Source organism: Fundulus heteroclitus, chromosome 12 (genome assembly GCF_011125445.2).
Source record: "Fundulus heteroclitus isolate FHET01 chromosome 12, MU-UCD_Fhet_4.1, whole genome shotgun sequence".
Taxonomy (NCBI): Eukaryota; Metazoa; Chordata; class Actinopteri; order Cyprinodontiformes; family Fundulidae; genus Fundulus; species Fundulus heteroclitus.
In genome coordinates, this window is record NC_046372.1 from 31631267 (window position 1) to 31659215 (window position 27949).

Consider the following 27949-nt stretch of genomic DNA (forward strand, 5'->3'; position numbering starts at 1 on the left):
CTGATATTCTTTTTTGTATTAATGTGAAATGACAGTAACTTCATCTAACAATAGCCTCATATGTACACAGTTTCTATGTCTCAGTAATAATAGACTGAGGTTAGCCAAAAATCTAAATTTTTAATACACTTTTGGAAGGGGGGCAAAAAAAGAGTATGTTTTGACTGGTGACTGGTGAACCACTGTCTTAAACTGAACTTATTAGTCATACATGTGCAAGTGTGGCAGAAAAGCCCACACTCAAACATAGATCTTGCAAATTCACAATAAATCTAAGTCTCCAAAGCCAGTAAAAAGCATTCAGTGAACCAAAATGTTTACCCTCAGTCACTTTATGTATTCCGGATTGATCGGATAGCTATCAAACGTGAAAATAACCTCATGTAGGTGCAAATGCGCCAGCCAAAGTGCAAATGCCCGCTGACCTTTACAAAAGCATATTTACCAACAAAAAGAGCAAGACTGTGAAGGTGCAAATGCATTAGTATTCTCAAGACATGGATAGGCTGTCATGTTGTATTTGTGTCTGGGTCTGCTGATTTTCTCAGATGTTCTGTTCATTCTGATAAAGTTACACAGAAATCTGTTGTGATAGTCTCTACTAAGTTGTTTGTGCACACTGGGTTCATCAGTTTCATTGTATTAAATGTTTGCAGTGGGCTTGATTTGAAATTTTATAGCATGTCTCATTACATTCTTTTTTTAGTCTAAGGAAAAACAAATACTCTGCAAACTGTTGCTGTAAGAAGCTATAAAAGCAACATCTAGTGCCTTGCAAAAGTATTCACACCCATTGCATTTCCTTATATTTTGTCAAGCTACAAACACAAACTAATTCATGTTTAAATTAATGTTGAGATAGTAGAATGCATAAAGTATTGTATATATGTGAAATGGCAGGCAAGTAATACGCATTTTTTAACAATTTTTATAAAAAGTGCAGTGTGTATATTTCTTACAAGCATTTCACAGCTTTTGGAGATCTTTGCACATCTAGAGACTGAAATCTTTGACAAAGCTTTGTAAATTTCCTGAAGCTCAGACAATGAATAGAGAGCATCTCTAAATCGTCTTTTCATTTCTTTCCTCAAATCCTGAATCAGATTTATTTTTAGACGTTGACTAAGCCATGCTGACACATGAATATGCTTTGATTTAAATCATTCCATTGAAACTCTGACTGCATACTACGACCTGTTGTCCTGTTGGATGGTAAATCTCCACCAGAGTCTAAAGTCTTTTGAAGGTTTTCATCCAGGGTCACCCCATTATTTAGCTCCATTCAACATCAACTCTAACCCGTTTCCCTATCTTTGATTGAGAAATGCAACCCCACGGCATGATGCTGCCACCCTGTTTCATGGTGGGGATCCCATGTCCAATTTTAGCGTTCTGCCACAAGTAACATTTTCTCTGTATCCGAAAGAAAGGAAATGAAAAACAAGATGAAAAGAAAACACAAATGCTGAGTCCACTGCATGTTTTGTGGCCAAGTGCAAACAAGACATCTCATGGCTATTTTGCAGCAATGTTTTTCTGCTAGTCACTCCTTAATAAAGGCCACAATTGTAAACTACAGAACACAACGTATTTCTGTATACGTATACTGCCACCTGCGCTGTAGATTTGTGAAGCTTTATCAGAGTTACTTTGGCCTCTTTACAGACTATGCTCTCCTTGCCCTGCGTTTTAGGTTAGATGGACAACATGTCTAGGTAGTGTTGCAGATGTGCTATTTCCTTTTCAAGACAATGGCCTGAACGGTGCTCTATGAGATCTCCAGAGCAAACATCCAAATCCTTTGCAGAACAGCTAAATAAACCTCAGAAACAACTGATTGATTAGGATTTCAATTAGATGTGTCAGATGAAAGAGGATTAAATATAAGATGGATGCCACGGTTTTCAAATTTGTTTAGTACATAAAATTGCTTGGTGCAGGGCATTGGCGTGGGCCCTGGGCTGCTGGAGTGACTGGGGTTCAGAATCGGCCTGCGTGGCTGGAGATGGCCTTGGCCTGGGTTAGGGGGGCTTAGCACCCTACATCCAACGACCTACATCTGTGGGGGATGTATGACTGTCCTGGTTTGATGCCTTGTGTCTGTCTACCTGGGGCTGATGCGGCGTTCCAGAGCCACGTTCACCTGTCCTTTGCTGCTTCTGGGTGCTGTGTGTTGCATCTCCAGGTGACAAACCCATTCACACACAACCACTCAACACAAACACACTTATTTATATTCATATGTTCTCTCAACCACCCACCTACACACACACACACACACACACACACACACACACACACACACACACACACACACACACACACACACACACACACACACACAGTGGTACTGTTTCATTACTTGAATCAAAGTAAATATCCTATTGGTCAACTATTACTCCGACAAGTAAAAGTAGCTCATTATTACTTAGTTAAAGTACTGGAACTTGTGCTTTAAAAATTTCAAAGTACTAACAGTCTAACAGGCACATGATCTGTATTCTGGGCCAGTGGGGCCTGACCACGCCAGATGTCGCTGTGGAGCTCTATGTTCACAACAATGAATAGGACAGGATCGTTCTTTATAGAGTAATATTGTAAAAAGACAGATTCCCTTAGCAATAAAATTCTGTTAGAAACATTTGTGTCTATATATCTAAGTCTGCCAGAATACTGTCAAGCTCAGTAGGCTAAATCCTCTGGTGGTGTTTTGACATTGGGGCCGGCCCACCAACATTTGTTTAAATAATGAACATCTGAAATAATAGAGTGCATGCCCAACACTCTACCAGTAGACAGCTATGGGGCACAAATCCTGTGGCCCATAGCTTGGATAGTCCAATAAAAATACTGGAATTGCACACGTTGCGTTTAGGTTCTGCTGGAAAGTGTGCGATAATCTCGTGTTGGTTGTCCTTGCTGGCTCATTGACTGATTGGTGTGAATCTTTTCTATTCAATAAATTAACATTATTAGTGAGCCTTTATAATTGTATGTATAAAAATTGTATTACATTTAGCTTATATAAAATGACATTTGTAGTGTAGTGAGTCTGTTTAATTTAAAATTGATGAAAGTCAGGTTGCATGAATCACAAAAAATAGTTGCTGCTAATAGGTGTTGAGTTTTTTTGCCACACTTAATTTATCATGCCAGAGACGCCACTGCACATAATGCATTTCAATCGAGTGTAGTTGAGAATAATTGGGAATATTTTCTGCTATACTGGACAGATCAGTAACTCCAAATATATAAATAATAATAATGCATTGGTCTTATATAGTGCTTTTCTAGATGTTTAAAGACGATTTAAATTGTTTATCCTGTCGTTCTGTACCTACAATCGCTCCAAGTGAAGTTTTTTTGTATAGCACATTTCAGTAGCAAGGCGGTTCAAGGTGCTTTACATCATGAAAACATAAAAACATAATAAACACATCGAAACAACTCACTGGTTGTGAGACCAGTAAAAACATTCAATTGTATCAGACCACCACAATCACACAATCACAGTCACACTAACACTAACCCGTCCACATGAAGACGGGTTTTGCTGTATCTGACAAACCTTTTAGTCAGATAGGGAGTCCCATCCAGATGAAGCAGCCACAAAACAGGCAACATTTGAAATCAGCTCCCAGAGCAGGAAAGTCTAAAACTACCACCCACAGCAGCTCCATCTGGAAACTTCTATCCGCATAACCGGCTACATACTGGAGGGTTTGCACTTGCAAGCCAATACAGACCTCGCCTACTAACCCTTGGTGAATACGTTAACACAAGCAACAACAATGGCAGACTTCAGAGTTGTGGTTGTGTTTCAGACACTATTTAATTTACTGTGGATTATACACTAACACATTTTGCTCCTCTACTGTGTTTGTGTTGACCGCCTTGTTGTCGTTCCACACAAATGCCTCTTTTCTCTCTCCTGCATTTGTTGTTTTCTTTTTGCTCTTCTTCCTTCTTTACCTCTGTAGCAGCATTACCGCAACACTCAACAGCATGGAGTTGGTATTGTAATGCCTGTTACGGCTTGCTGTGGTGTCAACTTTATGCTCTAACTTTTCTGTGTGCACATTGTTTTTTTAATAAAGTCAACCACACAATTTAGATACAGTCCTTAAGATATCCCATTCATGGAGCAAAACTCTCCCGGCACATGTAGAGGGCCTGCTTTTCTAAATGGTATGCCTAAATTGCAGCAACAGGATATGTGGAAAAATAAAATAATAAATTAAGAACAATTGAAAACTATGTATAATTTTCCTTCCAATTCATAAATATGGGCAGCCTCTATCACAGAAAATCTGAATAAAACACATTAGAGGTTTGCGATTGTAATATATTTATATGCATAAATATTAATAAATATACCAGTCTACATGTAAACTGCAAATATCCACATAAAATATTGAAGCCATTCAATGTACACTAAGTCATTATCCAAAGAAAAAAAAGTTGATTTTATGCTACCACCTTTACCACATTTCACTCCACTGATCATGCTCTGTATTTTTCCATGCTCCATAAAATGTTGTCACCATTGCACATCCTCAACCTGGAACCATGCCTGGAGCAAGTCTTGCATCCGACCAACTCCTGACTCTGTTATCTCTCCGCTACAGGGTTGAGCACTCTGGCAGTTCAGGTTAATTATTTTGACGTGTTTTTTTTTTTTTTTTAAACCCATCCGTGCATGGACATATCTTTAAAGTTGTGGGTGAGTTCAAAGCAGGATATGGTTCGCAAGCAATATCCCAAGCTTTGACCATCTCATAGACCACTGTTTGATCTCAAATAATAGATAATAGAAATAAAATGGCACGAGCCCAGATATACCAAGACATGGCTGTCGAACTAAACTGAAAGGGCTAGGCAAAGACAGGATTAATCAAAGAAGCAGCCAAAAAGGCTCATGGTAACTCTACAAGAGTTGCAGAGATCCACCACTTGGGTAAGAGAATCAGTCAGTGTAACAGCTATTAGTTCTGCACTCAATCGAGGCACTCTCATGTTTTTTGTTGTTGTTTTTTTTGGTGGAAATGGTAAAACTCATTAGGTGGGGACAGTGTGTAATGGTAAAGAAAGAAAAGTGTCAGTAAACTCAATCATAACTGATGTCAAGATTTTATAAATGTTGTAATTCAACATTTCCCTGAGAACATGCAGTCCTTGTTCAGAATTAGATAGAGACAGGTGACTTGCTGTGGTGATCCCTGAAAGGTAAAAGTCAAAAAAGAAGAAGATGCAGTCCTAGTTTTGGAGAAAAACATGTTCAGATAAAAGAATGCCCCAGTCTAAATTCACAACCCAAATTTAATTGAGAGCAGCAAGATTTGAAAACTGAATTTTACAGGACATTCTGCATTGAATCTTTCTGAACTTTAGCTATTCTGCAAAGAAAAATTGGCAACATTTCCAGGCTCTAGATTTTAGTAAATGACACAAATGTTTAGTGAAAGACTGGCAGCTGGCATTGCTATGAAAAGGGGTTCTACAAAATATTGGACCAGGTGAGCTGAATATGAATAAAAGCTGTATTTCTTATAACTTTGAAGACCATTTATTCTTCCTTTTCCACTTCAAAGCTCTGTCTTACTTTATGCTGGTCTATCACACCTTCTTTGTGAAATACATTAAAGTTTGCGGTTGTACAGTGCGAAATCAATGTGAGCTTCTGTGCTTTTTGCGTCTCTGCTCTGTCTTCTCTGACCCCGAGTCGGTCAAGGCAGATGACTGCTGGTCCTGCTGGAGATTTTTCCTTCCTGTTAAAGGAGAGTTTTCCTCTGTACTGTCACTTCATGCATGCTCAGTATAAGGGGTTTCTGCAAAGCCATTGACAATGCAGACAATGGCTCTACGCTTTCAGGAGGAGTGAATGCTGGTTGTCAAGACTTGATGCAATCTGCTGGGTTTCCTAGATAGGAAACTTTTTCCCCAATCTGTATAATTTGATTAAATTTGACTTTGTAAAGTGCCTTGAGTTGACATGTGTTATGAATTGCCTCTATATAAATAAAATTGAATTGAATTGAGTTGAGTAAAAGTTTAAGTTTTGACAATACTTTTACACGAGTCAAATCCAGATTATCATTATGTAACAATCAAGCTGAGTACATACTTCACAGTAAAGAGCTGATATTATTACTAATATCTGAGAAAACCACATTTCATTCTTGGCATTTGTGGCGCTTGAACATAGGAGTGATACAATCTTGTTGACTTTCCATGAAGGAAAGCTAAACTTTGTCTGCAGGAAAGGTCAATATGTTATGGCTAATCTGCAACAGAAGGCCTTATGGCTTCTATTTTCAATTACTGTATCAACTTCATTTTACCTATACTGTGATTGATGAAAGCTCAGCCACAGGTTTGCGGTTGTACAGTGCGAAATCAATGCCCCCCGCCCCCACCTGGGCTCTTCAGACCACCTTTCTGTGATGCTAATTCCTGCATACAGGCCCCTGCTGATCAGAGCAAAACCTACAGCGAGGCAGGTGAGGGTGTGGACTGATGGAGCAATGGAGGCGCTCCAGGACTGTTTTGAGTGCTCTGACTGGAACATGTTCAAAGCTGCAGCAACTTATGAGGACAAGATCAACATTGATGAGTACGCCATGACCGTGTCAGCCTACATCAACAAATGCATTGAGGACGTCAGCACCACCAAGACCATCATCACCCGAGCCAACCAACGACCCTGGATTACTGCGGAGGTCCGTCAAGCGCTAAAAGCACGGAACTCAGCCTTCAAGTCTGGTGACAAGGAGGCTCTGAGGACAGCGAGAGCCAACCTGAACCGTGCCATCAGGCTTGCAAAGCGGAACCACAGCCAGAAAATCCAGGAGCTTTTCCACGATGCCAGCAACACCAGGAGCATGTGGAAAGGCATCCGGGCGATCACTGAATACAACACGCCCTCCCCCCCGGTGGGTGAAGTTGATGCTGACTTCCTCAATGGACTAAATAACTTCTTTGGGAGGTTTGAGGCACTAAACAGCACTCCAGCAGTGAAAGCTGTTCCCCATCAGGAAGAGGAGGTCCTCTGCCTTGACACTGCCGACGTGTTGAAGACTCTGAGGAGAGTCAACCCGCGAAAGGCCCCAGGCCCCGACAACATACCTGGGCGGGTGCTCAAGGAGTGTGCAGGTCAGCTGGCTGGTGTCCTCACAGACATTTTTAACACCTCGCTGGACCAAGCCACAGTGCCAGCATGCTTCAAGTCTGCCTCCATCATTCCGGTGCCGAAGAAACCTCAAGTCACCTGTTTCAACGACTACCGGCCTGTTGCACTGACTCCCATCATGATGAAGTGCTTTGAAAGGCTGGTAAAGGAACACATCGTCTCCAGTCTCCCCCCAACACTCGACCCGTTCCAGTTTGCCTACCGACGGAACCGCTCCACTGAGGACGCCATCTCCTCTGCTCTTCACCTGAGCCTGGCACACCTGGAGGAGAAGAACACGCACGTGCGGATGCTGTTCCTGGACTTCAGTTCAGCGTTCAACACCATCATCCCACAGCATCTGGTGGGAAAACTGGAGCATCTGGGCTTCAGCACACCCCTTCGCAACTGGCTGCTGGACTTCCTAACCAACAGACCTCAATCAGTCCGGGTCGGACAGAACACCTCTGATGTCATCACCCTCAGCACGGGCTCCCCTCAGGGCTGCGTCCTGAGCCCCCTGCTGTTCAGTCTGATGACACACGACTGCGTCCCCAGGTTCACCACCAATCACATCGTGAAGTTTGCGGACGACACAACGGTGGTGGGCCTGATCAGAGACGACAACGACCAGGACTACAGAGAGGAGGTGGAGCAGCTGGTGGGCTGGTGCAGAGACAACAGCCTGATCCTGAACGTGGAGAAGACGAAGGAGATCATCGTCGACTTCAGGAAGAACCGGCCTCACCATGCTCCACTGCTCATCAACAGCTCAGCTGTGGAGGTGGTCAGCAGCACCAAGTTCCTGGGGGTGCACATCACGGACAACCTCAGCTGGACTATGAACACCATGTCACTGGTGAAGAGGGCACAGAAGCGACTGTACTTTCTCCGGAGGATGAGGAGAGCCCGCCTGCCCCCGCCCATCCTCACGACTTTCTACAGAAGCACCATAGAGAGTATTCTGACCAGCTGTCTCTCTGTGTGGTGTGGAGGCTGCAGTGCCTCCGACTGGAAGAACGTGAGGAGAGTGGTGAGGACAGCAGAAGGGATCATCGGGGCTCCTCTTCCCTCCATTAAAGACATTTCATCGCAGCGCTGTGTGTCTCGAGCCCGTAACATCATTAGGGACCCCTCACACCCCCACCATAGACTATTCTCCCTGCTGCCCTCTGGAAAGAGGTTCCGCAGCATCCGTTGCAGGTCCACCAGGTTCTGCAAAAGCTTTTTCCCTGCTGCCATCAGACGGTTGAACTGCTGAAGTATAAAAACGGACTGTGTACCACACTCGACCCGCTAATTTGCACATTTGTATGTATCCTTCAATATCGCTGCTGCACTTTTTCCGGAAACGTACTGCAAAACTGTTTACAATGCAACTGCCTATTGTTAAATCACTGCTGCACCTTACTGCATAATTGTTTACATTGCTTACATTGTTTTTACATTTCAATCTGCCTACTGCTCACTGCTGCACTTTATCCGAAAGTTAATTGAAAGTTATCCTGTATTCGACTGAGATTTACCACTGCATTTTTCTTATCCTGTACTGTAAATTCACTGCAAGGTATCCTGTAGAGTTACTGCAATCTTTCTGAGCTGTATGAAAAAACGAAATTTCGTTCTGTATGCACTCTGTGCTACAAAATGACAATAAAGAAAGTCTAAGTCTAAGTCTAAGTCTAAGTCTAAGTCTAAGGAAGAAGGACTAATAAAGGTTACACTGCTGTACATACATGCAAATGCCCACGCAGACATTTTGTTGCTGCTGCTTCAATATTTAACCAAATTTTTGTCCAAATAAATGGACGATTGCTCACAGTGAATTGTTGTTTCTCAAAGCCTTCATTCAAATGTGTAAAAATTATTATTAATAATGATAATAATAATAATAATACATTTTATTTAAAAGGTGCCTTTCTGGACACTCAAGGTCACCGTACAAAAGGATAAAAATACAATGTCAGAAACAATATCAAAACAAAAACATTTAAAAAATACAGAGGCTGGGACAGGGAAATTGATAATTAGAGAGAATAGGCAGTCTTAAACAGATGAGTTTTGAGTTGTGATTTAAAATGGAGAAGTGAGTCCGTGTAGGGGCGGTAGAGAGTTCCAGAGGCGGGGGGCAGAGCGACTGAATGCTCTGCTCCCCATGGTAGTGAGAACTTGTTTTTTGTATGCGTTTTACTGGCATATACCTTCAGTTTTAGACGTTGTAAGAGTAAAAAATATTAATCTCATAGTTTATTTCACTTTCTCTTGATAATAACAAAACATGCACAAAGATTGTTTTATTACATGTTTTGTCCGTCTGACTTCTCCATTTTATGTTTTAAGTAGCAACATCCCCAAATGATGAATTATATATTTTACTGGCTGTATCCGCGTTGGAGCCTTTTACTTACTTTGCACATTCAATTCTCAGTCCATACTTTTTAAATCTTTTTAGACATTTTCTAACCCTCTTTTCCTTGCTTCTGTGAGCCATGCCTGTGATCAGTGGATGCTGTGAGGATCTTTGTAGCTGTTGAGAGAATCTAATTTGGCAGAGCCTGAGACAATAAACCAAAGTGTTTTGTTCAAAATATTTGTATTGTGTTTAAAAATTGGATTAATCACAAAGTTCAAATCAAAGCCTTCATTTACATACAGACACGTTTAAGGCACGTTTGAATTATGGTTCAGGTATTGGGCTATTCATGCCATATTGTAATCGTATTGGTCTGCGTTCCCCTGAATGCTCACTTATTAGTGGTTGTTGCCTCTTTTAATTTCCTCTGTAATGGCTATGCTTTGTCCTTTGGCCTGAATTGAGTTTGGGGGAGTTATCAGATCTATGTCTGATGACCTTCAACCCCAAAAGCAGAATCCTGCTTTCATTAGTTTAGAAAATGTTACGCAATGTCTATTTAGGCCAGTTAATGTAATCTTTGGCAAATTGTATGCCCTCTTAATCTAATATCGTTTCTACATCTTCGCTTGTCTTGCAAGAGAGTTTTGACTCTGTGGATACTTTCAGAAAGCAGTGAAATACATGTTTATTCCAATAAGTTTACTTTTATAATGTGTTGATCATTTTATTGTGATTGGGTTAATTACTTGAATTTTTCAATAAAAAAAAAAACAAAGCTTACAATGATGGTTGAGAAACAGGAATCAGGAACATGGTAAGGATGACCAGAACAGGGTAGGTAAAAGTAAAAGGAGGACCTGAACTCTGGATATGGCTCAGCTTATTGAATATAAAGGGAGGAAACGGAAGGAGCAGCAGGTGGCATAGATTTACAGGTGAGATGATTTAAGGCAATTAAGAGGAGGGCAGTGAGCTGGCAGGAGCAGAGGGAGAACTGAGTCTAACAGGGAAACATGAGAATGGCCAGTTTTGAGGGAGAAACCTAACTAAACTGAGGATGAACAAGCAGAAAATAAAGATCTAACAGAACTACTGAAATCATAAAGAACACGGGCAAACAGGATTCGAATCTAACAGATACCAGAATACACAACTAACATAAGTGCTGAACAGAAACTAAATTATGACTACATTTCCATGACATTTTCATGAATGAGTTTTTTTTTTTTTTTTTGTTCAATTTCATGCCACATAGTACTATGTTTGGTTTATATATTAGGTCATCTGTGATTATTTTAGCCAGGCAGCTCATCACTTTCTGCACTTACAGTATTACCAGCAAGAAGATAATTTCTGCCTCGGTCCTTAAATCAAGGGCAAACGTTTTATACTTCTGGTTTTCACAGAGTGAATGATGAGTCAATGATAAAAATCCTCTATGCTATTGTTTTGAACACTCCCCTTCAAGTTAATGACTAAAATATGCAGAATCTGCAGCATGCATTTCATAACTAGTTGTTCTATTGGTTTTCTACACATCTGGTACACCTAATAATACATTATTTGTCACAGAGGAATATAATTTCTATCCAAAACAGTGATTAACCTGGTTATTGATGATGGACAACTTTCATTTTGAACAGATGTCTGCAGGGCTCAATAAGTGTGCAAAGAATACTGTTTACAGTAGACACCAGAACCAAACATGGAGAAACAGCATTTAGTTCTTAAGCTCCACTTATCTGGAACAAACTGTAAAAGTGCGGAAAGCCTGAGATCTTTTAAATGAAAATTAAAAACTCATTTGTTTAGGATCGCCTTTGACTGTTCTTGTTAAACTGTTTTACTGAAACATCATAAGTTTGCAGTCCAGCTGTTTTTTAAAATCATTAACATTTGCTTTTAGTTTACATTTTCCTATGTTTTATATTGTTTAAATTTTCCTACATTTTATTCTAACTTTTTGTTTGTTGGTTTGTTTTTACTTGCTTTTATTCTGTTTTTACTTTCCTATGTTTTAATCATGTTAAGCACTTTGCATTGTCTTTGTGTTGAAATGTGCTATACAAATAAACCTCCCTTGCCTTACAGTGTCTTACTATTTACATGGTACTTATACGTAAAATCCACTGATATGCTTTTGTATCCCAGTAAATCAGGCTTCACTTCTAGGCACAAGTCTTTTTCAAACTAGACCACATTTGGCTGCATAACTCATAAGGAGAAGGGGACATGAAGCACAACGCAGCACCAAACGTTCACTGGCTTCAATCCTTCAAAGTTTGCTGTCTTAACACATTTATTAATGCTCCGTCTGAGCTGTCCCTTTGGTCTTTTCATTCATGTTCTAGTTTGAAGGGTACAAATGCAGAACGTGTGTGGAGGGAAAACAAACGCTGGTTCCAAATGTAAAATTGAAAGGTTTAGGAACTGCAAAACCTGGCTCCAGTGAGTTTGGACATGTGCCAGCTACGTTTTCAAAACTTCTGTGAGAATTGAATAATAATCATTAGCATTTGAAATATACCATGAAAACAAACTATTAAAATATAGGGAATTAAATGATCATTACCTGAAGTAACTATTAAAACATCTGCAATAATGTATATGTCTGTAAAACAGAAGAAAAGTTTGTTCCAGATGATTGATTCTTATACTGTATTTAAAGGTTTTTGTGCTGAGAAGCTAGTTCATGCTAATATATTATTTCGAGGGAATTCACATGCAGCTGCAGCAGGATTAGTAGCAGAATTGGAAAGACGTCACAAAAAACACCACAGGAGAAGATTAGACCCATCTACCCACCTCACACCTTTTATCTCATGTTTGTGTGCAGGTTATGTGACTGTGGGATCAGACCTTAACCCCTCCTCACTTTCTTTGCACCACTTTTTTGTGACAGCACCTCAGGCCAAAACTTGGATCCAGTGGGAGGCATTGGTGTGAGGAAAATTCATGCAGTCCATGCACAGGTAATCACATCAAGAAACAATGCTTGTCTGCACATGGGCCAGTAGATAAGAGAAAATAACATGCACAGTAACATGTACTGTATGACACATTTTAAAATAAAAACACCCTTTTGGTTTAACTCAGCAACCAAAGTTTAAGGAAATACAGAATTGCTGTGTGGCTTTCCACATGCGAAGGAATTTAAATTAATTATTATTTTGAAATGTCTTTATAATTTAATATCTTTATGAGATTTTATACACATTGCATTGCTAACCCTTCGATTTGTTTTTCTATTTTCATCACCAAAGACCTCAGTTGTATTTTGATGTGATTTTATTTGATGTGCCAACACAACGTTCCTCATAAGTGTGAAAAAGAAAAAAGATTATTCATTACTTTTTTTTTGCAAGTAAAATGTAAAAAGCGTTTGTACTCACCTAACTATTCTCTGATACCCTAAATAAAATCTGTTGCAAAAAGATGCTTTCAGAAGTCAGCTAATAAACAAATAACATCCAAATGTGTGTCATTTGCTCTTATAAATCCAGCTGTAAACGCATCAGAGGTTCTTAAAGAACATAACAAACAAAACAGAAAAAAACACATGGAAGACAGAGAGTGCTGAGCAGTCCCACAACAAAGTGGTATATTTGAAAATATGTGAGGTAGGTTACATATTTGGCAGTTATTAACAGATTGTTTTAAATTATTTTTAGGTTAATCAGGAATCAGAGATTCTGGGAGGAAGTCAGATGAAACTAAACATGTTAGGGATAACATGTTTTGATGATATTTGACTCTGTTCCCCCCCTTTCCTCTCTCTGCCCCAGCATGTATATTCCTGTGGTGGCATTACCTCACTGGTATTGAGATAGCTTTTAGAACTGTGGAATATATTTTAATAAGATGTTCAAGTTGATTTCTATATATTACTGATTCATGATGTAAGGAATTGGCCATTGTGATGTGGTGATCATTACCTCTCTACTTTTCCCAGTTGAGCAGTACAGTTATCTTGGCAATAGTCAGGGCTACGAGAAGGGGTGTTGTGGTTTGCTTTGAGTTTATATTTAGTTCTTCCAGATTGCCAAGTAAACAGACGGTGGGGAATAGCAGACTGTTATGGCCAAGGAATCGGGATAGTTTGGGTGTGGACAGAGCCAGGATGCGTGAAAGACGTCATCAGTCATTGGTGTTGAGTGTGCAGCGCTGTATGTGCGAACATCTGGATCAATCACTCCCGTGATGCACATCTTGTGCTGCGTGAGGTGTGTTGTGTGGAGGATTTTGCATTGTATTACCTGTATATTAGTAATGTTGAATATGGTAAAGTGTTATTGCAGAATAAAACCGATTATCCATGTGGTTGTTGAGGTCTTTTTCCCATTTCTTGATTGCAGTGTATGGTGCATTGTCAGTAGGAGATATAGGTTCATACAGCTTTGAGAGTGTTTTTTTTTTTTTTTTATTCTGCAACGTTGCCCTGTACTGATTGTTTTCTCCTAAGGTCTCAGTAAACCAAGATCTCAGTTTGTCACGCCTTTTGTTGGTTTGAAAAGAGAAAGGGAACAAACAGCATCATGAAGAGCAGGGAACACAACAGATAGGTCAGGGATATAGATCTGGACACAGTTAAAGCAGGGTTAGATTATAAAACAACATCCCAAGCTTTAAATATCTTATGAAGCACTACTCTGTTCATCATCTCCACAGCTCACACGGAGCATGTTGACAGGACGACTTTTAGTCATCCACTCCACAACTTTAGCCTTTGTTGAAGAATGACAGAAATAAAGCCATTGGGGAAAGAGAAAAGCCATGTAGGGGAAATAGGAAACAAACTGAAGAAGATGCTCTGGACAGAGGAGATCAGACTCTTTTGACTTACGTACAAAAATCCATGAGTAGCAGAAAACATTAAATAGTACAGCAGCTTCACAGTTATACATGTTGGTTTTCATGTTTGGGTGATGCTTCAGATGGGACAGGGAAGCTATAGTCAGAGATGATGGTGATTGGAAGATGAGTAAATAAATTCAAGAACATATTCTGTGCAAGGCTGTTAAAGATTTTAGACACTATACATGCAGCCAGAGCAACAATGAAATTGATCTAAATCCAAGCGAGAATCTGGGGCTAGAAAATCGATCATTACGGATGTCCTTGCTGTGAAAAGGGGTCCAATCTGGCTGAACTTGAAGTAATTGTTGACAAAGCACACGCAACATTTCCAGTCTCTTGCTGCGCATATCTGCTAGAGAAAGACTCCAAAAGCTGCTTACACAGAATATTACCTTTGGGGTCCTAATTACAAATGCTCATCACGGTGCATTTTTTCCCCCTGAATTTTAAAAAACAAGTTTATTTCCTTTTCCGCTTCACAGTAATGCCCTACTTTGTGTAGGTGTCTTTCATTTAACCCCAAAATGTTTGAAGTTTGTAATAAAATGTGCAAAGTTTTAACGGGTTTGTGTGCTTTTGGCACTGTGGGTACACTGTAAAAAACATGCTCTGGGTCTTCCCCCTGTTTCTTAGCCCCCCTTCCTGTCAGACTACTTTCAATAAAAAGGCCACTAGTGCCTCAAGGGTTCCTAAAATTATATAATACAAAATAGCTGTTACACAGTATATTTGAAAATGTAAAGATAGCAAGCAGTCCACAGTTTTATAATGTAAACTACACCGATGGTTCTGTAAACTCGCTTACATTGTTACTGTAAAACATACAGGTGGGTTGGTAAACTGGTTTACATTTTTACTGAAAAATTCTGGTAACTCCAGCTGCCAAATTGTTTCAGTAAAAACAACAGATTTCTTTTTACAGTGTTTTTTGGTAAGTTCTTCTGATGGCACTGTGCTCTTAATGACTCACAAATTATTATAAAATAATACAAAAAAAAACAGAAATTCAGACTATTTAAAATATGGCAGGAGATCCACTGATTTAATTCTTCATCTTATTAGCAAGTTACCAGCTGAGGAGGAAAAAAATAACCCAAATTAATTATGTCTGCAATTCCCCGCTGCATGGTTGAAGGGTACCTTTGGGGTTTGAGGGTAATTCCTCTGTGACATATACGTACAAAACAACAGCAGGAGTTATTGTCCTGCTTTCTTTCTTACCACGATTACCTCTGCTCACCTTGAGTTTAAGAGAAGGCGAAGGATAACGGCAGGATGCAATTCAAAAAGAAATCTGATGCTTCCATGACATCTGGGCATCCCTTTGCCTTCCCAGCCCCTTTGACATGACTCCAGGCATAGGATGACAAAGGGAAGTCCACGGGTCACATGACTGGCAGATGAAGAGAGAAGAAAGTGCATTTGCAGCATCTCTCATCTCAGACAGTTTTCCTGAATCCTCAGAGTTTAAGTGCAGTTTGATTCAGCATAGCCTTATAACGTCACTATCACGAAACATCAGCAACCGTTCTGGCACTGAGCAAAAGTACTTTTGACAATTTTGATAATGGCATTTCACTTGGTTAAACCTGCTTCCTGACACTCAGGGAGCGCTCTGCAGCTCTTGAATAAGCACTGACGTCAAGTGAGTGCTTTCGTTTTTCACCGCACCTAAAGGGAGTTGGCACAAGCAGGGTTCGTGCGCGGATAAAAGCTATGATAACAAATAAAACATGGCGGCAAAAGACTTTATTTAATTATTATTTGGTCTAAGAACCCTGCTTCACTTAAGCTGTTTGTTTGTGTCTGTATGTGAAATTCAGAAGAGAAAAGATCAGAGAAAGATAGAAAATATGCTTTTTTTATTTTTTTGGAAAATTATAAATTTTGCATGACAGAGGCTTAATGTTGCAATCAACGATAATGCTGGCACATGTGGAAAAATACAAATAGCTCGATTTTTTTCTGTTGTTCCTTTGCTGCAGAATGATCCAAAGTACTTAGAAGAATATAATTTTGAGAAACTCTTCACTGATGGAGATAGTGCTGCCATTAAGTATGTTTACTTTTTCTTTTTTCCGACGACAAAGTAATCCTCCACTTTTATGCTCCTCTGTTTGTGTCCTCTCAAGCAACAAATTCCCAGAGCACACTGGCCATGGTTGTGCTGGAGGTTTCTTCCTGTTAAAAGGAAAATGGTTCTCCAAACTGTCACCCCGTGCTTGTCTAGGAGATTGTTTTATTACTTCTTTCAAATTCAGAATAGAGACAACTCCTGAATGAACATAAGATGAACAGTCACCAAAAAGGAAACAAGCTCTTGCTGCGAAAGCAATTAGAAAAAGCCAATTCTTTGAAAATGCAAATGTAAAACTTGATTTTTCAGAATATTTCTGTGTGCTTAACAACAGGTAAATATTGTTTTCATTTTCATTTTTTTTATTTTAATGGGCTCAATCAGGAGCACCGTGTGCGCTCTGTTTTCATCTTTATTTGTTCCTTGCACGTGCTTAAACCTGTAATTATGAAGAGTATTTATTTAAAGATTAATTCCATCTGAGCTGTCAAGAACTCAAAAAAAATCCCTCAGAACACAGGGACAGTTTAAGGTTTTTAAAAGCGGATCAAGTTTTGTTCTGGTGTCTAAATATACACTAACAGCACAACTTCTGCAGAAAATGGGTGAGGATAATTTTAGACTGTTGCTTTAGAAAAAACAACCCTGTTATCTGACAAGTGTTGTTCATCATAAAATAGTATTTCAAGCTTTGCGATGCTGCTATCGTTTTAAAAACACAGCCCTGGATTTAGGACACACACGGGTCAGTCTGCAGGTGATCCTCTCAGATACATGTTAAAGTCCACTCACGTGTGTTGATCTTCTGCAGGGAGATGTGCTTCTCCAGCTGGCGCCGGAGTCGGACCTCGGCTCCGTACTTTCCTGTGGTGCCATTGTCTGCCAGGATGAAGTGGGAGTGGAGACTGTTGAGAACCGTGAGCTTGCTCATGGGGTTGGACATAGTTTGGTACGGACGCACCACCTTGCCAAAGAGGGAAGACAGAAAAGTGAGAAAGAAAAGCATAAATACACGAAATGAAGGGGGAGTGTTAATTAGCGAGGTGGTTTGTTACATGGAAAAATCAAAGTTTCTTGTCGAATATTTTTGCAACAAGAAGAACTGCTAAATTTTGTGGCACTTTAGTTAAGTTGTAACAAAAATTTGAAAAGAAGCAAAAAACTATTTTTGTTGAGGAAAGTCTTCAGCATTGTACTTCAGTCTTGTTTTAAGCAAAACTCTGACTTTGCACAACTTATCCTATTACCTTATCCAATGAGCATCTTTCTGACAGCTTCAGGACAAATAAGTGCAAATGCTTTCCACTTTTAAAGCTCTAACTATCTGACATTTGATTGCACCTAAACAACCCTGCCATGTTATCAACATAAAGCTAAGAGGACGAAGTAATGAATCCTCTCATGATCAAACAAATCTCGCTGGAATACGTATGTCACGTAGGGCGTGGATAATGAGGCAGCCTGAATGAGCATAACAGGTATGGTTTAACGAGACACGCTTTCATCACATCTGGATCACATCTTTTCTTTTTCATGTTGTTATTATTGTATTTGGCAGAAGACAAGAAGAACAACATGTGGCCATCAAACCCCATACTGAAGATGCTCTGAGCTTAGATGGAAGGGATGATCCACACTTCAAACTCTCTCTTTTTACCATATCTCTATAAATACTAACTTGCCCTGCACACCCGTTTGCTCGTTTTCTGTGTTGCACCATCCACTTCATGTTCTTCCTCATTTCCTATATCTTTCTCTCTTTTAAGTGATCTTTAGGAACTCCCGAAGCCCAGCAAATGTTCTTTTTTTTCTCAAAAATACAATTTCACTCCAATGTTTATCTTCATTTTCTGAGCACTGCTCTCAAATACCTCCTCTTATGAGCCCTTCAAGCATTCATCAGTAGTCCAATACATTTTTTTTTTCCTAACTGGATTCAAATTTCCAGCATTTTCAATGTTTATAATATATATATATTATAACTACAAAAACACACAAATGTTCAGTATGAAATTATAACAGACATTTCTGCAATTGACAGGTTTCAAAGGGGCATATGCTTTTCTGTTCTTCCTTTTTACAGTTGTGGTCTATGTAAAGTGGAATTGCCAACTTTGGTCTGAATCTCTCATGATTGTTGCCCTGCAACCCCTCTTTTAGTCCTGCTCTAAATATAATATTTAAGTTGTGTCTGAGATTGACTCGTTTTGGGGTGGTGTCTTTAAATGTAAAAAAACGGCACATCACAACCCGCCCCCTTCCAGGTCGCAGAGCGTTCCACTCCACCCCGTTCAGCCATTTTTGTAGTATGCTTGGAGACGGTGTAATGAGCAACTAAACATTTTCACTCATCAGCGCCCTTCAGCTTTGACTACAAAATTGCTCCGAAATATAAAAATGGCGGATTCACAGAATTGATACACTGGAAATCAATTTCCTTGTTTGGATGGATGGATGGATGGATGGATGGATGGATGGATGGATGGATGGATGGATGGATGGATGGATGGATGGATGGATGGATGGATGGATGGATGGATGGATGGATACCCATTCATCGCCTGTCTATCAATCTTAATCATCAGGTTGCAGGGTCATGACATCCCTCTCCCATGAGACTCTACAGCTCTTACTGGATTCCCTCCACCAAGCTCTGCCCCGGTGTCTCTTCCAGTGGGATTTGCTTTTAATTATTGTAAACCACACATACATTTTACTGCTACTAACACAAGAACAAAATCCAAGCCCCATTCCTGAAAACTGGGCTGATGTTTATAAATGATAAGAACTTCCCAGAAGCTGGAGCACGTTGAACTGGAGCGGTGCCTAACGATACGAGGTAAAGTCGTCTCATCATTAGGCGCACAGTTAAGACTAATCAAGTGAGAAAATAAGTCCCTCAGCATTCGATCATCCCATTTCAGCCGGTGACATTAATTGGCTCTGCTTGACTTGTTCAGCGGGACAGAGCGTGGCACATTCTGATGAAATCTTGCTGTAGGTAAAGGATAACAGTGAATCCCAGAAATTTCTACGAGTCAGCTTTGGCTGCGCATTCTTATTAGGATCTGCCAGCTGTGCAACTCACAGAGATCAGACCTCCTAACTCTGCAGCACTCTTAATAAGCTGAACCCTGGGGCAAAGGTCTGACGGGCAAAGGAACTAATAGGGATCCTAAAAAATATATATCTTTTAAAAATCTGCAAAATATGAAGGTTTCACCACTTACCGATTGATGTGTGACAGTTCACGCATTCAGTTTATATAACAAACACACAAATGGTGGGCTATAGCATGCAAGTTCACTTCCTTCCCAGTGAGTAACTGCTAAGCTTGGCTGAGACTCACGTCTTTGCCAACGAGGTCCTCTTGATTTTCTACGATGCCCCACGGAGCTATACCGATTGTGCAGATTTTGCCCCTCGATTTGGAGGCATGGTCTTTAAGCGCATCTCCCACGTGGCGGATCACCCCTGTGTTTGAAAGATTCAGAGAGACAGAGGAAAGAGACATGTTTTGTCACAATCAATTAACAGCTTAAGGTCACAATCATGCACTCTGCTGTGAAATTGTGACAGCATCTATTAGAAGTGAAGGATAAATGTGAATAGACACCCACATGGGCACACACACATACACTTTTTCAAGGATCTAGGTGTTGTCCTCAGGGGAGCTGCAGTCAGACCTGGAGGCCATCTTATCACATTTCTCCAGCTGACATTCATTCTTTCTCCACCTCCACCCACTGTCCGTCCAATCCAGCCATCCATCCATTATTCAAGCCTCTCTCTTGCTTCTGTACCCATTCTGTCACTAAATCTTACTTTCTATTCCTTTTGTATTCAAGTGTGGGCATCTTGCATCTCTCGATACTGTACTATTTTATGTTTGCCAGTTTCCATCTGTGCTATTAATGCTTACAGCCCCCGCTCTTTTTCATCCATCAGCTCTGCTAAAAGAAATCTTTATTTACAATAAAGGGACATGTTCATGTGAATTAGAAGCAATGAAAGGACAGAAGCTAAAAGGAACTGATGCACTGGAGACGAAGGGAGGTATTGATGAATCAAAACTACCTCCAATTTGAAAGATAAAGAGCAAAACAATTATGTGATTCTCTATGTGCCATAAATAGACAAGCATTTTGAGTCATAATCTAATTTATTTAAATTACTTCACACAAAACAAAGCCAACTAGTTCCAGTTGTAAGCTTACACACAACCATCAATAAAATGATTGGTATTAATTTTATGACTTGATTTATTTTTACTGTTCTTTTTTTAGGAGTGAAAGATAATACAGCAAATGTCTTACGAGATTTTTTTTCAAAGATTTGGTTGCACAATTTTCAATTTAGTGTAGATTTATTCAGGGGTTTTATAACTCTACTTACAGGCTCTAATATACAGTTAATTTTATTTCAGTAAGTCCATTCACTAAGGGAAACACATTATATAGATTAACACGGAGTGATGATGTTTTAAAGCCTTTATTTTTGGCAATTATTATTTTTTTCCCACTTTCAGTTAACAAAAACACTGCATCTAAGATTTGAATATTGCATCAGACCCAAAGAAAAAGCTTAATTCTTTAATGCAGATATGGGGGCTTATTAAGAATTATGTTTAATACCAACTTTAAAAAAGTTTTACAGATTAAAACCTTCCTTCCCTTAAGAGAGTTTATATTTTAAACATTTCATCACCATATTTAAAGGAGATGAAGCGTGCAAAAGAAGGGCAATCTATATTTTTAAAAGAAGTAGAATCACCTCAGAAAGTTAGAAAAATTTAAGTAACAGTTGCAGCGCTAAGACCTCTTCAGTCAAAGCCAGCAAGAAGAAAAAAGGGCAAGCTGAGGGCATGTTTACCTCTGTGTTGCATCAGCAACGCTTTTAAAAACTACGTAAGCATGAGGGAATTAAGGGGAACTACATATATTTTCTTTTCAGAGGAATTCAGCAGCTTAACGTTGTGCTGCATTGAACACTTTATTGAAATCGCTCCTTCACAGACATGTTTCCCATGCCTGAAACCACATGGGTACAGGTACTGTTTGTTTTCTATGACGTGCCACATGAAGTTGTGACTTTCATGTTTAAAAATAAGCCATTTAGTCTACTTGACATTAATTTAATTCAGTGTCATTCAATTAATAAATCAGTGACATCTCTTCATGTGTCTGGTGCTACTTTAAGTGTGTGTAATTTGAGTTGAGTAAGCACGGTCTGCAAACCACCCACTGAGCGATTTGACAGAGATCCAGTGGTTCATCATCCTGAGAGCCCATACAGGCTTGACAAAGAGCTCTTTAATAGCTAATCACTCATGTGAAACATTTTCACATACTCATCATACTCCTGCTGGAAGTGCCCACTTCATTTGTAAAATGAGCATTTGGCTGCACGGTGCAAGTGAATTTGATTATAGGAAGGTTGTTTTACTCCACTTGTTTTGTTAAATTCAGGCTTTTTTGCACACATAGAGGATTTTCTTTTTTTTCTTTTTTTTTTACCTGTGTTAACTCCTCCTGTAAATATCCAGGCCCCTGTAGTCATGGCTGCCTTGATGAGCCCTTTGCCAAAGACCTGCTTGAGCTTAGGCTGTAACTCGAAGTTCTGTAGGCCTCCATGGACTGAGATGAGCAGCTTCGGAAGCTCCAGCTGCCACTCCTTGGTCATCAGGTGGAGCAGCAGGTCAGGCTTGGTGTCATAAGACACTCGCACATACTGTAAATAGAGCCCAATAAACATGGTGTAAGCAGACATAAAGTGTTTTGTGTGAGGTTTGACACTCCTTGAACTTTTCATACTTTTTTTATAGACAACCACAAACTCCAATGACAAGTGGAATGAAAACGATCAATGTTTTCTTTACTTTTACAGATAAAATCTGTGTTTCAGCCCCCTTTAATGTAATGTCTCTAAATTAATTTCAGTGCAACAGAAAGCTTAGCTTTCCACACATCTAATCAGTCTACAGAAAAATCTGTGTCATTCAGTTTCAGGCTGTGTGACGACCTCAGGCTTAAGGACATTTTCCAGAGCATTGTTCACTGTGTCAGACTGTGGTGGAGCTGCAGCAGTCTACAGCACAGTAAGGGAATTAGTTCAAAGGACAGCCATTAATCATGCATTCCAGTAAGGTGGCTTTTATGAAACAGAGGCAAAATGAAAGCTGCTGTTAAAATAAGTCAAAAGAAGTCTGATCCGTTTAGAGCAGTGGTCTCCAATCCTAGTCCTTAGTACCAATTTCCTGCATGTTTTCAATATATTCCTGTTTATCACACCAAGTTGAAATCATTGCATTTCCCCTTCAGTATGTCATCAGGTGCCCATTCATTTAAAACAGGCAAGAGAAATACCTAAAACACGCAGAACAGTGGGCCCTTAGGAACAGTGTTGGAGACCAGTGGTGTTGAGGACACAGAAAACACGTGGAACAAGGTGTTCTGGTCAAATAAGGCTGAAGTTATACTTTTTGGTACTTGATGCAAAACATGGATGAAAATGGAAATTTTACATCACATATCAGCCTGAACAACGTATTCCCACTGTGAGACATGGTGAGGATAATGTCATGATGCAGGAAAGCTTTTCTTCAGCAGGGTAAGGTAAAGTGTGTAGAACTGATGGGATGATGGATGGAGCTAAACACAGTATGGAAACCTCCAAGAGGCTATGTAACACTAGAGACCAGGATGGAGGTTCACCATCCAGCGCTATGATATAATACTTACAGCCAGAGTTTCTATTGAATAGTTAGGATCAAACCTAAAATCTACTTGAGAACCTGTGGCAGGACCTAAAAATCACCCATTACAGATCTTTAACTAACCAATATGTATGAGCTTTAGCTAATTTGGAAAATTATAAATACTTGTAGCTGTAACTTGACAAATTGTGCACATTTTCAAGGGGTGTGAATACTTTTTCTCCATAAACACACTATATATGTAAAAGACGTCTCAAACAAGAAGATGAAATTATGAAAGTAAAACATTTTTTGATGGTCAATCTTTCAGAACTGCCCAGCAAGCGGTTTCAAGTTTTCAAGCTACAAAAACATAAGAACAGATATTTACTGTGATTGGAGAAGCACATGCAGTATGGAGAATCTGTTCATCCATCAAAACTACCACCAGAAGCATAACAGAACTTTGGTTTCAGTGAAAAGTCTAGCAATTGGAGAAACAAATCAAACAAGGCAGTATTCCTAATCCCCACATTGTTTCAGTGGGATTTATGTGTTCACACGAGTATCATATGAATAAAACTGAACACGGACCACTTTATAGATTGAATAGTTATTCAGGTAAACTATTTTCTCACAGTGTCCTAAGATATGTTAATGTTTTAAATCAATCATTCTTTATATTCCCATCATGATTGCATTAATGTAATGGATTTCACTGTGTTATTAAAAACTTGCTTATGAACGACTGGCTCATTGTCTTGATTTATTGAGTAATTTACAACAAACTACAAGGTAAGATGGATAAAGTCTTCTTAGGAATTCTTGAATATGTTTTTACTTTAGCAATTCAACTAATATGAAGAACATTAACTGGAAAAGCAATCTAAACAATATTTATCTAGACCTTTCTGTGACCACTTTCCAAGAAAATGTATTTTGCATACCCACACATCTGACATTTTCTTTTCATTGCCTGTGCTGCCAACCCAGAGCCTATTTATATTCTCTTTTCATACAGAATAGAAATAGATTCTTTGGCTTTTACATCCTGTTAGTTCCATCGCTATCGCAACTAACAATACAAAAATGGCTATTTTAAGTCTTCATTTATTAGTGTATTTCCAGTGACCAACCTAATGAAGTTGATAACAAGGTTTATCAGGCTGTGTGGCTTCCTGTAGTCCACTGCATTCATTGTAGAAGGCTCCATTTGAGGGCCAACAGTTCACAAATGCAAGATTTTAAATTAAAGATATATAACCCTTGTCAAATATAGACAATGGTTCCTAAAAACACTAAAACAGCTCTGTAACCCTACAACTCTAAATGTATAATTTTTGATAAAAATATTTCTGAGACCACTACCTCTTCAACAAAGTCAGCATTTTTCTGAACATTCAATGTACAACCTACAACAGAATGTATTTTACACGTCCTAAATAAAAATGCAGAAAACATGAGGAAATGTAATTCTTTGGTCTAACGTATCAATTACGATACTAAGAAAATTTGAAAACCAAACATGGTCTTTTTTATTTTTTTAAATAAACCAAAAAAAAATTTTTTTTTCTAAATAAAAAGTTTCCTCACAATTAGCTGTATCAGGCTTTAAAGGGTTAATTTAGCACTGAATCCTAAACCGTGAATTAGTCACAGACTTCAACATCACCAGCCACCCGCTGTGTAATGCAATGTCTACTTCTAGTGTTTCTTCACAACATGGTGAAAGAGAAAAGTGACCCATTCTCATTCACCGGACAGCCAAAGGAAACTGATGTGTGACTGACTTTTTTTTTATTTCTACTTGTGGTGCCCCATGCAGCATGCTGCCCTGAGCAGAAAGCCATACAGCCAAATATATTTTAACAAGCTTGGGGAATCCCTATAGCTCATTTAGGCAGTTGAATTCAATTTGCATGAGACTGTCTTAAGGTAACCATTATGCTATTATAATACTTGAGCTCTTGTTGCAAATGAATGTGCTACATCCATAATCTAAGGCTTGACAGTGAAGAGAGTCACCATGGCTTTGTTGGAGTGTCCTCCTCCCTGGAACTCGATGGTGCCAAAGGCATCAGTGGGGCTGAGCTGTGTGTGCTTGCTGATTGACCACTTCTCTGACAGGCTGTCATTCTTGGCCAAACGCTCTGCCTTGTCATTTTGACTGGATGAGATGCCGGGCGGCAAACCCACATGCTGACCTATGAGACGGCCGCAACAGCACCTGGAGAAAAGGAAGAGAAGGTTACAGCCAAGTTAAGACCGGTGCATTACACCGGGCTTTAACCTGAAATAATTGAAATGTTGCAAAGTGTGAGCCCTAAGCAAAGCGGCTGTAACAGTGAGAATGAAGGGATAGATTGTGACAGACAGTGACGGAGAAAAGAGTGTGAAAAGCTGCCATAATCGTGTGTAAGAGGTGGGTAAGGCGGAAGTGGCGGCTTGTCATCTCGCTTTCATCGTCTTACGGGGTGGAGGAAGGATGAAGGATTTGCAGGTCTGTGCAGCATCTCTCTGACTCTGTCCCTTTTTGTTTCCTCCTCTTGAAACATCTGTCTGCTTTTCTGTTTGTCCTGGTCGCCTCCATTTCAGCAACCAACACACTTGACAAAAGGACAGTCTTGAATTGTACTATTCCTAAATTATCAAATACTTATTTAAATACTTATTTAGTCTTGATAAAAGCAGCTTTCAAATGTTGTGATTAAGGTAAAAATGGAGTCTTTGGAGGAAGAAAGTCAAAATTCACTTTAGTATCATCAAAAGCATGAATGATGTATAAATGCTTTTGACAAAGAAAGTTGATTGAAATAAGAAAGATCTCTGTGCAGCTTCTCCAACTTCCTCCATCTTTTGGCATCCACTTGATCCTCTGTAGACCTGCTAATGTTGTTGATCAAGAAGCCAGGAGTTTGTCTTGCTCATGTCTGAGTTTGTATGGAGCTTAATAAAATCAGTAAAACCATCTCAGTTTGTTTTTCCAAAAACAACCAAAATAAATCCCCTCAAAGTGCTGTTCTAACTGCATTGTGTTCTGCAGTCTCAACAATTTACAGAGTGTGTTCAGAGGATTGTATCATCTTAGATGTGTATTAGGACAAGAAACATACAGCTGATTATGTGGAACAACCTCACTGTCATCATTATTATGTCTAAAAAGTATTCTTATTGTTCTTTTGCAACAGTAAGAATTGCTGTTTCTGTAAAATATGCCGTTTGATGCAGCCTTGAAACGGTTCTAAACATTTCCTGGTTGTTCAGTATTAAAAACCAGAATTTAAAAAGTCAACAAGTTTCTGAAAATGGGTTTTCATCAGCTTTAAGTGATAATATAGCTAAATGTGCTTTTTTCTATCTTTTATCAGATGAGAATCTTAAATAGACCATTGTCAAAAACTGTAAAGCATCGAAAATTAATGTGAAAGTGTAAGCATTTACAACGACCTCACACTCAAAGATCTTCTCTGAAGTAACAAAGATGCAGAAAACTGTGCTACTCTTAAAAAGTACTGATTATTGTTGATGACAAATGTAATGTTTGCAAAAGTAAATTGTCCGCATGAGTTTAGGTGGTTTGGATTTAATAAAAACAAGCTGAGAGCTATTATTAAATATGATTTGCTTTAATTTTTGAAGGGTAAACAACAGAAAATAAATTGTATTGGCTGAAATAATGCATTCCATTATTTTTAAGCATTACCAAATATTTCCACTCACCTATGGGGGTCTTTGGCGCTCGCTATGATATGAACACATTCTCTCTTGCTGAATGCCCTTTCTATCCACGATTTCTGTGCCTGTGTGAGCAAAGACAGAAGATTCAGTCAGTAAAAAAAAAAGCCAGCGCTGCTTCATGTGCATGTGGAAAAGAGCTGAAACCCAGTAGAAAGAGGCTCACGTTATGTTAACGCCATGGTTTTAAATAATGGTTAGTACAGAATAAATGCTAAAAGGTAAAGAAGTAGTTTTTAAAATATTCTTGGACAAGAAAAGGTATGAAATAAATAGCATTTTGAGGTTGAACTTTTAACATAGAAGAGATGCACCTTTCACACCAAATTTAAAATGAAGTCTGACAGTTTTCATGGAGTTGATAGCTCAGATCAGAAAGCTGTTGAGCTGGGAAAGTATGAGGCAAATACTGAATGAACTGGGGCATCCCAGCCGAGAGTGTTTAAAATCCCAGCGTGTTCAGCATGTGTGCACACTCGTTTCATAAATAGCAGGTAGAAGTGGATTTGTGAGATTTCATACAGGCTGTCAAATTGTGCATTTGTGAAACTGTGATACCCTGCAGTCGCATCTGGTGCAGGTGAGACAGACTAACAGAATCCAATTATCCTGTTTTCCAACATGTTCAGAACGACACGGAAGGGCCATAGAGTGCTACACACAAAGTGAAAAGTTAATGTATCACTAATGTGTTTGCATGGATATGGTGCATGCATAAAATACTAACAACAGCAACGTTAACCTAATTAATTACAAGCTAGATTTTTTTACAGAGAAAATAAGAACTGAACACATAATTTTTCTCAGTCAATATATTTCTAACGAGGCCAATGACATGAAATCCTCAACAGATGTGTTAACAGCTCAAGGAATGCACACACAAATGAATAAATAATGAAATCAATAAATAATTAAATAAATAAATAAGCAAAAATTTGTCAAAAAATTAAATTATAGGCGATGGCGTAGAAAAACAATTTAAAACTCTTACTACTTACTCTACTAATATGTATTCAGTACTTTATGGATCTTTTTTCCTGACAACTTAAAGACAACTCCTGC

The 27949-nt window shown here is 39.2% G+C and overlaps 1 protein-coding gene across 10 annotated transcripts in view; it reads right to left on the bottom strand.

Moving 5' to 3' along the window:
* trpm3 (transient receptor potential cation channel, subfamily M, member 3) overlaps positions 1-27949 on the bottom strand; it is a 210140-nt gene that overhangs the window by 81253 nt on the left and 100938 nt on the right. For all 10 annotated transcript variants that reach the window (XM_036144444.1, XM_036144452.1, XM_036144449.1 and 7 more), the window contains exons 2-6: positions 26873-26952; positions 25178-25379; positions 21975-22188; positions 19808-19932; positions 17251-17422 (exon numbers count right to left, since the gene is read on the bottom strand). In XM_036144444.1, the coding sequence (XP_036000337.1) occupies positions 17251-17422; positions 19808-19932; positions 21975-22188; positions 25178-25379; positions 26873-26952 (793 nt within the window). The remainder of the gene's footprint in view (positions 1-17250; positions 17423-19807; positions 19933-21974; positions 22189-25177; positions 25380-26872; positions 26953-27949) is intronic.